Source organism: Mesoplodon mirus (assembly GCF_964341445.2).
Source record: "Mesoplodon mirus genome assembly, chromosome: 15".
In the NCBI taxonomy this organism is placed as follows: Eukaryota; Metazoa; Chordata; class Mammalia; order Artiodactyla; family Ziphiidae; genus Mesoplodon; species Mesoplodon mirus.
The window spans coordinates 85,076,357-85,088,019 of record NC_138991.1 but is presented as its reverse complement, the minus strand read 5'-3'; the positions used below and the strand labels follow the sequence as shown (position 1 = coordinate 85,088,019).

The window sequence follows — 11,663 nt, the reverse complement described above, 5'->3', positions numbered from 1 at the left end:
TCTGCTGGGTTTCCCTTTCTTTCCTGGCTGCTAGGATGCTCAGAGATAAATTTAATGCTCAATCTGAGGACCTGGATATCTTGAACGTTTGTTTTCCTCTCCTCACTTTTCCATTAATATTTGAGCAGCTAAGATGTTTAAGTTTCTTTTAGCCCTAAGTTTGCTCAAATCTTTTATGAAAGCGAGGTTTGCTTCCAACAGGTGCAGACTGTCTACCAACCCGTCACTGTGAGAATAAAATGGGATGGAAGATATAAGGTGCCGTGAAAAGTTGCAAGTGGGGGACAAACATAGAGCACTGCTGTTCTGATACAGCCTCCTCTTCTCGGTAGGGAGAGGGCAGGGCTGCGGCAAAATGTGGCTGAAGATCAGCAGGTGCTCCGAGAGCTTTACCTGAAGGAGCTGGCCGAAAAGGAAACTCGCTCGTGAGAGGCGGGGGCTGACCCGGGGGTCCGCAGTGGGAAGTGGTTCTTCGGGCTGCAGGGTGTTCTGAAATCAGTTTATCAACCAGTCAGACCCGCTGGCATACTGATGCCGCTGAGTACGGGAGACGGCTCCCAGCCCCGCTCCATGCTCACGGGGGGAGAACACCCGTTGCGGATCAAAGCACTCCTGACAGGGGAGCAAGCTCAGGGGGTGGGAGGGGCCTCGGGACTTGTTCCAACAATGACCAGAGCGGGCCGAGGGGAGCGTGCACCACAGCTGGGAAGGGTGCAGAGGTGGGGCTCCCTCTGGAGGGGGCGGCCCTAAGGAGCCCGGTTCCCTGCAATCCACCATCCCACGGAGATGGATGGCTCCCACTCGGGATCCCCTCCAAAAAGGGCCCGGGAGGTGGTGTGAAGCCGGCGGGGTGCTGGGTGACCTACCCGGAGGGCCCTCAGGGTGTGGTGGGCCGTGTCCACCTCCTCCCGGCTGCCCCGGTGCATCAGGCGCTGCAGCTTGACCAGGAGGAGCTGCTGGGCTCTGGGGAGGCGAGAGGGGAGGGCGGAGCCTCAGGGGCTGGAGAGACCCCAGGGCCGAGCCTGGGGAAGCCGGCGGGGGCCTGGCCCGGGCAGGGGGCTCTACACAGCGTGTGAGCTCTGAGCCCCCGAGGTACACCAGGGAGGACTGGGCACTGAGCATCTGGGCTTGAATCCTGCCTCTGGCACTGACTCATCTTGGTACTGGGGCAAAGTTGCTTAACTTCTCTGAGCCTCAGTTTCCTCATCTGTAAATCGGGTCTACTGAGGCTGGCCTTGCAGGGCTGGCCTGGGCAGCAGAGTCAGAGTCTGTGGATGCTTTACAGATGCCCGGGGCATCTAACCAGGGGTAGACTGATGCTCAGCCCTTGGCGGCTACTGCTATACAATTACAGAACGATGCTGGGGAGATGGGCTGTGGAAAAGATGACTGTCGAACACAGGGAGCATGAACTCAGGCTCTAAGCTGTCCAGTAATGATGGAAAGACGGCGCTCTGGGATTTAGTGAAGCAATGGGATTTAAGAGAGCAATATTCCTGGGGGGCTTCAAAGAGGAGGAGGGAATGGGGGGCGGTCACTGGTTGGCAGGCAAATGCTCCCCTCTGTGAGCCCCGCTGCTGAGCTCCAGGCCCCCTCGGCCTCACCGGCTGTAGCTGGGGATGGTGCCCACGTCCAGGTCGTGGTCCGTGAAGGGGTCAACCCGCGCACACAGCCACTCGTGCTTGTCCTGGTACATGGTGTCACGGATGTGCACGACGTCGTCGCACTTCAGGGACATGGAGCAGGCGTCCAGCTGGCTGGAGATGTTCAGGTTGAGCCGGATGTAGAAGGAGTCCCCCGACGTGATCAGGCCCTCCTCCATGTCCTTCAGCAGCTTCCGGTACCCTGTGGAAGAAGAAGACGCAAAAGCCATCGGTGGGGCTCCCCTGGCGGCGCAGTGGTTGAGAGTCCGCCTGCCGATGCGGGGGACACGGGTTCGTGCCCCGGTCCGGGAGGATCCCACCTGCCGCAGAGCGGCTAGGCCCGTGAGCCATGGCCGCTGAGCCTGTGCGTTCAGAGTCTGTGCTCCGCAACGGGAGAGGCCACAACAGTGAGAGGCCCGCGTACCAAAAAAAAAAAAAAAAAAAGGCCATCGGTGAAGGGCCTCCCACTGCTGGGCTCCCCGCAGATGACACCCCCGTGATGTGGTCCTCTCATCACGGGGGCATGGCTAGGGAAACATCTGTCCTCCCCGGTGAGTGAGCAGCTGAGTTACTGATGGCTTTCTCTCTTTGTCTTGGCTGCCAAGAAGCTCAGAGCAAAATTTTGTGCCAAGTTGCAGCAAATCTAGGACCTCTGCTGCGATCTCCATGTCCCTCCCTACCGATACACAGTGCTTGTGTTTTATCATTTTTGTCTTTAATTGCTAGGTAACTTACATGCAGTAAGCCCCATCAACCGTCAGCACTCCGCACGACGGATTTTCACAGATGTCTAGACCTGGGTGACCACCACTCAGAACGTTCCCTCATGCCCATGTCAGAACCCTGCAGGGGTTCCCTCTATGCTGACTGCCAGCAGCACAGGTAGGCTCTGCTTCGCTTCATGTAAGTGGAAGCAGACGGTACGCGCTCTTCTGCCAGAACGTGTCTGGCATTCACTGCACAACGTCACGCCTCTGAGATTCAACCGCGATGCTGCAACGTAGCATCGTGTGTTCTTTTTTTTTTTTTTTTGATGTGGACCGTTTTCAAAGTCCCCATTGAATATTTCCTGTTTCATGTTTTGGCTCCTTGGCCACGAGGCATGTGGGATCCCAGCTCCCCAACCAGGGATCGAATCCACACCCCACCATATTGGAAGGAGAAGTCCCAACCACTGCAAAGTCCGGTATGCTCTTTTTCATTGCTGTAGAGTATTCCACGTGGTTCTGATTTATCCCTTCTCTGGTGTGCACATTTATCCCATTTCCAGTTTTCGGCTACTATGGATAATACCTCTGCTATGAACACTTACACCTTCGTGGACGTATGTACTCATTTCTCTTGGATGTATTCACAGAAGTGGAATTACTAGGTCACTGACTGTGTATACATTCAGCTTCAGTAGATACTGCCACATGGTCTTCCAAAGTGGTAGGACCACGGCACATGTTTTAACCTTAGTTAACACCATTGCCCTTTAGTGTGAAATTTTGACTCCTTTTGGAAGGAAGCAGGGTATAAAATTACGAATACAACAAATGCAAATGTCCAAGACATCAATCCATAATATAAATCCTGAAATCAGCCCCACATGCAGACAGCCATAACACAGTGGAAGCTAAAACAGTCCTAATCGCCAGGCCCAGAAACAGTTCCTCCAATGCTATTTCTCACAGGCCACACCTCACAGGCCAGGGAGACTTGCGCCAGCAGGCCCGTCGGATCACCTTTCATGGAGAGACGGGGATTCCCGGTTGGGCCCTTCCCACCCACCTGGGTGGAGTCAACACCGATTACCATCGGAGTACTCCACCACCCGGGAGGACAGGCCCTACCAACAGGATCCTGCCGGAGGGAACCCTCCTCCCACTGAATTCCAGACGCGGGGCTGCTGCGACACAAAGCCAGGGGGCGCTGCTCATACTGGGTTCTATGGCACTGGGGCTGGTGGGCAGGGCCGCGCCCGGAGACTTACTGCTGGGCTGGGATGCCAGCCTGGCAGAGGGGAGGAGCCCGCCTGCAGGAGGAGAAGGCTGGGCCCTGGGTCTGGGGACAGAGCATCATTATTGTCTTCCGCACTGACCGGGCACTGCCGGAAAGGAGCACGGGCAGGCAGGCGGCAGTGGGGAACGGCTAGAGAGAGCGTGGCTATTTATGCTCTGTTGAAACATTCATGAGCCCCTGGTGGTTAAAAATAAGTTCCAGCTGCAGAGATAATCATGCAAGAAAAAACCCAGAGGTGAGAATGAGAACTCAGAGTTTGGGACAAGGAAGACGCTGCCTAGGAGTCTGGGCCGAGAAAGAGACACCGTGAAAAAGCTGCCGGGGGGCCAGATGAGAGGGGGGTGAGGCCCGGCTGTCCTGCAGCAGATGGCCTGGCCGCGGTGTGGCTCAGTGGGCCTGCGGGTGCAGGGGCGGTCACCCCAGAGTCACTGCCTACGTCAGGGCCGGGAAGCCCGAGAGAGAAAACAAACCTCAGCCTCGCAGAGAGAGGGGGGAGCTGGCCAGGCAGTCTGCTTGTGGCTGGACGAGCCGCCTCCACCGTGAGCGGGGCGGAGGCCCGAGGCGTGCCAGGGCAGGTGTGTGCCCGCGTGGGTCACCGCGTCCGCCCTTCCCGCCCCACACCTGCCCCCTCGGTCCTCCTGACGGGCCGGGGCTGCTTATCCTCCTGATGAGCAGGTGAGCAAGGGGAGGGGCCTCCCGCCCCGTCTGGGGTCTTCACCTTCCTGGTTGACCTTGTAGTGCAGTGTGACGGGGCCACTGCACCTCTGGATGGTCCAGTGCGCCTCCTCCTTCGTGCACGTCTCCAAGGGGACGCTCTGCTTCTCGCCTTTGATGCAGCCTTCTAGCTAGATATCAAAGACACATTGTCCCGCTTGGGCTCCACGGCGAGGCGAGCGGAGCTGCGGGGGTGAGGCTGCCCCGCCAGGGAACAAAAGCACCGCTGCTCAACAAAGACCAGCTCAGCGCTGCTGAGGAAGAAAGCATCGCACTTAAATGGGGTTCACATGCCTCCTGCCCACCGCCCGGAGCGCGTGTGCATGTGCACAGGCTCTAGAAACACGAGCAAAGAGTCGTGGAGAGAAGGGCCCTGGGAGGGGCTTCCAGAGGGGAGCTGACAGGCCCACCCCCTGGCAACCCCTCCTCCTGGCCGGGAATCCGCAGCTTAATGCAGGCTTGGGGGTGGGGGGTCCCTGCGCTGCCAGCAGCAGATGAGCAGAGGAATCAGAGCCGCTGCCTCCCCCAGCCCCCAGCCCCTCACCAGCAGCAGCTGGTGGCCTTCGCGGAGGCCGGCCTTCTCTGCCAGGGAGCCCGGCTTGACGGAGTGGACGAAGCTCCCGCGCGCATTGCCCCCGAGCAGCGTGAGCTGGGAGATGAGGCTGTCGCCACTCAGCGTGGTGTGCTGTACCGAGGGCCCGGGGCCCCGCACGTGCCCCACGGACGTGACAGACGGCCGGAAGGGTCTGGGTCGGGAGATAAGACGGGGGTTAGGCAGCTGTAGCTAGGACTCCCGGCCGGGACACCCAGAGAGCGGGGCCTGGGCTGCAGCGTCCCTGGGAGTCACAGCAGCAGCCACCTTGAGCTGGCGACCGGCTCCTGCTGTCACAGCACAGACCAGAAGCAGGGGCCCCAGGAGACACTGCCACCATGAGACTGAGGTCACACATGCCCCGGCTGCTCGCATCGGGTGCAAGGGCCGCCGGCCCCTCCTCGCACACCGGGAAGGCCGCGTGGGCACAGCCCACCGGGCTTTGGGGAGTCACTGGCGGGGCCCGGGGCCAGTCCGACATCAGAGTCCCGTTCCTTGCCTCTACCGGGCTGTGTGGCCCTGGGCAAGCCCCTTCCTACATGGGCCTGATTGGGGGTCAGGGGTAGTGATTTCTGACTTTGGGACACTATGATTCCCAGACTCTGATTCTAGAATATGGGTGCTGTGGACGATCCCCTTTGCAGGGGATCGAGGGGTGAGCAGCCTTCACCTCATCCCGGCCCCTCACCCCAGCCTCCCCTCTCCCGTGACCTCGGTACCTTTCTAGAGAGAACTTCCTAAACATGAGGTTGACCTGCTCCAGGTCATAGGCGTCCAGGCCCTCAGACTGGTGCGAGGAGGAGGAGGAGTGGATGGAGGGGGGTCCAAAGGAGTACCGCTCGTGACTGTCATCTGCGAAGGAGCAACAGACCCTCAGGCCCCCGAGTGGCCGACGGAGGAGGGAGGGCGGCCCATGGCCTTCCCGGGGTGGCCGAGGGGGGTCAGGGCGGGCCCTCCAGCCCCCACTCCTCCCTTTCTGCCTCCTGGCAAATCCCCCCCGCCCCGGATGAGGGAGCAGCCTCAGTCAGCGGGTCCCGGAGGCCCGGGGGGGTACAGGGTCCAGTCCCGGCATCCTCTCCATCAGAGCCATTCCCCCGCCTCCAGGGGGGAATCTGGAAAGGGGCCGCCATTAGCAGGCACTTGCTCTGCTTTGGAATCGGGGTCCAAATTTTCATCTGGGGATGTCAGGTCTAACCACCATCTACCGGCCTCTATGGGTCCAGAGCGGGGCTGCAGGAGCAGCGTCTGGACGGAGTAAGGAAGCCCCCCACTCTCCTCCCAACTCAGCGGAACCCTGAGCCCCCCAGGGAAAGACACCCACCCTGCACAGCTCAGGCCGCTGGGACGGGAGATCTGCAAGCCCTGCTCTGGGCTGATAACAAAGCCTTCTCTGCAGAGAGAATTTGTCCAGACACTGCAAAACGCCTTGGACAGCTGCCCAGAACTCTCCTCCCAGCTCTCCCCTTTCCAAACTACTGGAGTTCTTCCCATGACCCAGCCTCGATTAGGTGCCGACCTCTTTAACACTTGAAAGCTTCTGATGGTCCCCAATTAAGGAGAGCCACTAATCTTTCATTTTATCTGCTGGCAGCCTGAGCTGGCGAGGGGTGGGTGGAGGCAGGCTGGTGGGAGCCCTGGAACCGAAGGGGCTGGCAGGCCACACCCGGAGGATTCTGAGCCCGCCTCCACGCTGCCAGCTCCACGGGGCCCGAGGACGCTGCCACCATCCCAAGGCGCCGAGCCATCTCCCGAGAAGCCGGAACCCTTCCTGTTCTTCTCCCTCCTGTCCATCCAGTCAGAAGCTCAGGTCTGGGGACTTCCCTGGTGGACCAGTGGGTAAGACCCTACTCTCCCAATGCAGGGGGCCCAGGTTTGATCCCTGGTCTGGGAACTACATCCTACATGCTGCAACTAAGAGTCTGCGTGCCGCAACTAAAAGATCCCACATGCCGCAACTAAGACCCAGCGCAGCCAAAATAAATAAATGATAAAACAAATAAATAAATAAATATTAAAAAAAAAAAAAACAAAAAACAGCAGCAGCAGCTCAGGTCTGCAAATCTGCATTGGTCTCCCCACTGGTTCTCAACTATGCCACCATGGTCTCTGCCACAGCAAGAACTCAGGGACACAGGTTTCTGTGTCCCATGCAGCTGTAGCAGGGCCTGGTGAGGTGCAGGAACTCAATGTGTGCTGGGCCTCGCGGCTGTAAGGGGTGGTGGCTGGCGGGTGCTGCGTGCATGCTTACTCCCTGGAGACGGAGCCTTCGTTTCTGGCTCTGCGTGGCAACATGCTGGGCCAAGGGAATATCCCCTCCATCATACCAGCTCTGCCCATGGGGCGGGTTCAGGGCTACCACACCCCCTCCAGTCTCCCCAGTGCCTGCCTGCCCCACACCTGCAATTTCAGGGGATGAAAACCAACCTTAATTGCCGCCCCATCTCCATCCCAGGGCCCCAGCCCCATGCCTGCCACTCGTCTCGCTGAGGCTGGTTAACAGCTTCATTAATACCTGGCTTCTTAAGAGGTCCCCCTGCTGCCAGTCCCTCCTCCCCCACACTCCTCCTCAGTCTCCATAAGACTCTGTTTCTTCATCTGCAAAACGAGGACAACAGCATCTCTGAAAACAGCTGCTGAGAGTCACTGGAACTGAATCACAGTGCTTGGCTACAATCACGAGAGCTATGCTTTCTTAAAGACCCGGACCGAACTCTGATTCAGCATCGGGATGGTTCCTACTGTCTGCAGAACAAAGGACAGGCTCCTCAGGCACTTCCCGGCCCAAGCCACTCAGCGGGCGGAGGCCTGTCTTCCTTGTGCACAGACAGCCCTCTCAGAATCCACTCTGCACACGTGTCCTGAGGACCTACTGTGTGCAAGGCTTCGCCCCAGGCAGGCCCTGCTGGAGGATCAGGATGGGGCCGACGTGGCTGCCACACCTGTAACGCCTCTCAGATCTGCTGGGTACCTACCGTCAAGGTCTAAGGCATCGAAGCCACCGCTGTCATTGTCTTCTTCAACTGTGCTGCAAGACATAAGGGGGACATGAGAGCTCTCCTGACTGTGTGTGCAGGTGGGCAAGGGAGGGCGAAGCTTCTGGAATGTTCTGGCTGTCCGAGAGGCTTTGGTTTTGAGAGGGCAGGATGGGCAGCAGAGGAAGGTCAGCAGGTGGGTGGAGGGCTGTGGGCCACGGGAGGGCTGCACGAGGCTGGGTGCTTTGCTGGGAGGGCAGGGCGGCCCCAGAGCCTGCAGAGGCCACATTAGCGGGTGTGAGGACAGACACGAAGAGCTGGTGAGCAGAGTCCCCGGCAGCCCCACCTGCTACTTCCCACTCATTCCTCTCCCTGGACGAAGAGTGTTTGATAGCGTTTATACTTGGACGGGCTGCGTTGTGTGACGGGCCCAAACAGCTGAGCCTCCCTCAGACAGGACCGGACGGGAGTGAGGCATGTGTTCCAAGAGTTCTAAGCTGTTCCTGTGATGCAGTAATGAGGCCCAAGCCAGGTGGCTGGCAGGACCCAAGATGGAGATCCAGCCCCACCGGCCACTCCTTGGTTTGGCCCTTCTGGGAACCACCACCAACCTCTGACTCTGAACGTAAGATGCTAAATATCTGGCTGATTGGAAACATCTGGATGCCCAGGCATATCTCTACTGTGGTCTCCACAATGGGGACACTGTTGGTGTCCAAGAGGTGAGGAAAGGGGAGAGGGAGGAGGAATGAGGGGGACACTCACAGGGTCTCTCACTCTTTGGCAGAAAAAGCCAAGCTCTGGAACCATGGGATGGAGAAGCCTGATTTCTCGGTAGCAGGGAGCAAAGTGATGTTGGTTTCATCATTTGCTAGCTAGCTGGGGGGCCCTGGGAAAGCCATGTCCCTTCTTTGAGCCTCAGCCTCCTCATCTGTAAAATGGGCACCATCCTGCCTATATTTCAAGCTTCCCTTAAGGACTTCCGAGCGGCACAACAGGCACCAGGAAAATGTCCCGCCCCCTCCTTCCACCTGTCACCCACCTCCGATGAGGCGCATCTTCCTTGTAGCGTCTGACGATGGAGTCGTTTCCTGGGGGCTCGGCCGTGATTGACATGATGCTGGAACGGCTTCGATGGGGCTGCTTCAAACACACACACAGATATGTTACGGGGAGCTGGATATTTATACGTTGCGCCTCTGCGGGCATAAATATTATATACACACGGACTAAATTTAACTCAGACGCGTCCCTGCCTGCTACACAGGCAGTGTGGGCCCGCAAGCTGGTTCTCAGCGCAACCTTGGCCGAAAAAGGCTCGTGCTCAGCCTAGGGCGGCCGAAGCCACCAAGCCTGGTGCACATCTGCTCGCCCCGGGAACAGGAAGCGGGGAGGCGGGAGGGAACCCGAGGGGCGGTCCTTGTTTGTGCCCAGCACAGGCAGCGTTCTCCGTCCCCAGAGCTGCCCAGCGTTGGGCACCTGCTCTGGACAAGAGGAAGACCTTTGGCGCTGGCAGATGCCCACGCAGACAGCTCGGCTGCTGGAGGGTGGCCCTTTGAGACGAAGCCCACTGGCTCCTGGCAAGGGCTGCCTGAAATGAGTGCCTGGGGTTTCCCGTCCCAGAGCTGGGCTCAGACAGGAGCCAATCCTTGTCACGTCTCTCTCCTCCAGGGCCTGATGTTGGGAGCGGAGCTGGCCAGCTTCCCAGGGCTTCCCCTCGGGGTTAGAATTTCTAATCCCACGCCTCCGGCTGCCTGGCTAGGGGGAGTGACACGGTGGTGGCGGCAGCAGTGGCAGCAGGATGACCCTGCCAGGCTCGGCCCAGGTGGGCTGCAGGGAGGAACGCCCTTGCTCTGCCGCTCCGGCCCCCGCCGGCTGCCCCCCTCCAGCTGCCGGAGTCGCCAGGGGCTGAGAAGCGGCCGCAGGATCGTCAGCCGCCTGTGCAACTCGCCGCAGCCCTGCGGAGGCCCGGCTCTTCCGCCCACCGAGCGTTAAATTGGGAAAGGAGGCAGCAAGAAGGTGTAAATACATCGCGAGGCCAGAGGACGTGGAGCAGGGCCTGGGCTGCGGCCCTGGGCGAGGAAAGCAAGCGGGCTGGGCCCGCGAGGCGGCGAGGCCGGGGTGGGGGGCCTGGCCCGAGCTCTGAGCCAGAACGGGGAGGGCGGTGAGGGCCCTGCTCACCATCTTGGAGAAGGAGGTGGTGACGGGCAGTGACCTGGAGGAGCTGGGGCTGGCGTCCATGACGTCTTCTTCGTGTCCCCTCCCTGTCCTCGGCGAATCGGGCAGGAGGCGCAGACGGAAGGGGCGGGGGAGGACGGGGAGGGAAGGGTCAGTGGGGGCCCCTGAGGCACTGCGCCCCTGGGGCCGGCCTCCTCTCCCCTCCGCTTGAGGAAGAGCCGGGTCTTTTCACCACCACGTCCCCCCCCCCGCCCCACAGGCCCAGGGCGGCCTCGTCAAGGCTGGACGATGCCCTCTGTCTTGAGGGCCAAGGTGGGCATCCCGGCTTGCACTCCGTGTGGAACAGCGGGTACTGGGGCCGGAACGTCCCCACTAAGCAGGCCGACTGGGGACCGGGGCCGATGGGCTGGGCGTGCTGCCTCCCGCGCAGCCCCGGGCGCCCCTGTGCTCCTTCGAGGCCGCCTGGGGGCTTATGCACACCCCTTTCGGCCCTCGTCTTGCTGCAGGGGAGCGGTCAGCTTCCCTATCCACAGCCCCACGCGCTGGTGTGTGTGCATGCGTGTACGTGCCCAGCCAGCTGCACACGTGCACCCTGGTCCGTGGCGCCCTCGAGGGGACGAACCACAGTTCCCTCCCTGGCCCAGCGCCCGTCAGGCAGCCGGCAAGGCTCCGTCTCCGCTGCACCCCTTTCCCTCTCCTCGGCACAAACGCCCTCTCCACTTCTGCTGGCCCCAGGCCCTTTACACCTCCCTTCTGTACAAGGTCCCTAAAACACCTAGTCTGGCCACCAGGGAAGTGGCTCGGCCCCCACCTTAGGGCTCCCCTTCCCCCGGTGTCCCCACCAGGCGCAGCCCAGATCTGGACCCCTGGCTGCCCTGCTCTCCTCGGAGGGAGGAAGTCCGTGAACTCGGGCCTGGCCGTCAACCTCTGCGGGCTCGTTCCTGGTGCCGTCCTGCTCTGACCCCAGGAGGCAGCACAGCTTTCTGTATCACATGCTTTCCAGGCTACACGTCCGTGTCTCTGCTTCCTGCTCCATCCCGGGGGCCCTTCCGGAGGCCGTGCCCAGCGGCCTCAATTCTCCCTTTTCTACACCCCGTCTGCACGTGCCCTTCTTGGCAGATCCTTCTCCAGCCTTCTTCCAACCACTCTCTTGGGTGTCCAGAGCCACATTCCGCCTCCTCACCGATGGCCCTGCCCGAGTACCTGGGCTCTGGAAGCGTCTACATGGACCTGCCAGCACTTGGCACACAGTAGGTGCCCGGTTCACCCAGGCAAACCCTCGCTAGCCAGCTGTCGCTCCAGAGTGGCGCTGAGGATGAGTGAGAGGAATTCTGAGGAGAGTGTGTCTCGGAGACTCCGGGGCTTAGGGGTGAACTGGTGGCCTCCCACGCCGGGGACTGCCTGGCCAGAAGTCTGGGAGGGAGGCCAAGTATCGGGGCTCCAGACGGACCCATGGGGAGAGGACCTCAGATGTGACATTTCCGTGGTCAGGGCTCCCGCCCTCTCCAATGACAGCGAACAGTCATCACCATCTGGACACCCTGCCACCCCGGGGCCCCA

General features: G+C 60.4%; 1 protein-coding gene across 7 annotated transcripts in view; it reads right to left on the bottom strand.

Annotated features, from left to right (window-relative positions):
* Window positions 1–11,663, bottom strand: part of CARD11 (caspase recruitment domain family member 11) — a 108,089-nt gene that overhangs the window by 6,733 nt on the left and 89,693 nt on the right. For 6 of the 7 annotated variants that reach the window (XM_082600549.1, XM_082600546.1, XM_082600547.1 and 3 more), the window contains 9 exons: window positions 10,107–10,189; window positions 8,968–9,068; window positions 7,926–7,978; window positions 5,673–5,805; window positions 4,906–5,107; window positions 4,366–4,492; window positions 1,605–1,845; window positions 867–963; window positions 394–489 (listed from right to left, as the gene is read on the bottom strand). In XM_082600549.1, coding sequence (XP_082456675.1) covers window positions 394–489; window positions 867–963; window positions 1,605–1,845; window positions 4,366–4,492; window positions 4,906–5,107; window positions 5,673–5,805; window positions 7,926–7,978; window positions 8,968–9,068; window positions 10,107–10,189 — 1,133 coding nt within the window. The remainder of the gene's footprint in view (window positions 1–393; window positions 490–866; window positions 964–1,604; window positions 1,846–4,365; window positions 4,493–4,905; window positions 5,108–5,672; window positions 5,806–7,925; window positions 7,979–8,967; window positions 9,069–10,106; window positions 10,190–11,663) is intronic. The other variant, XM_082600545.1, reaches the window with a different exon arrangement.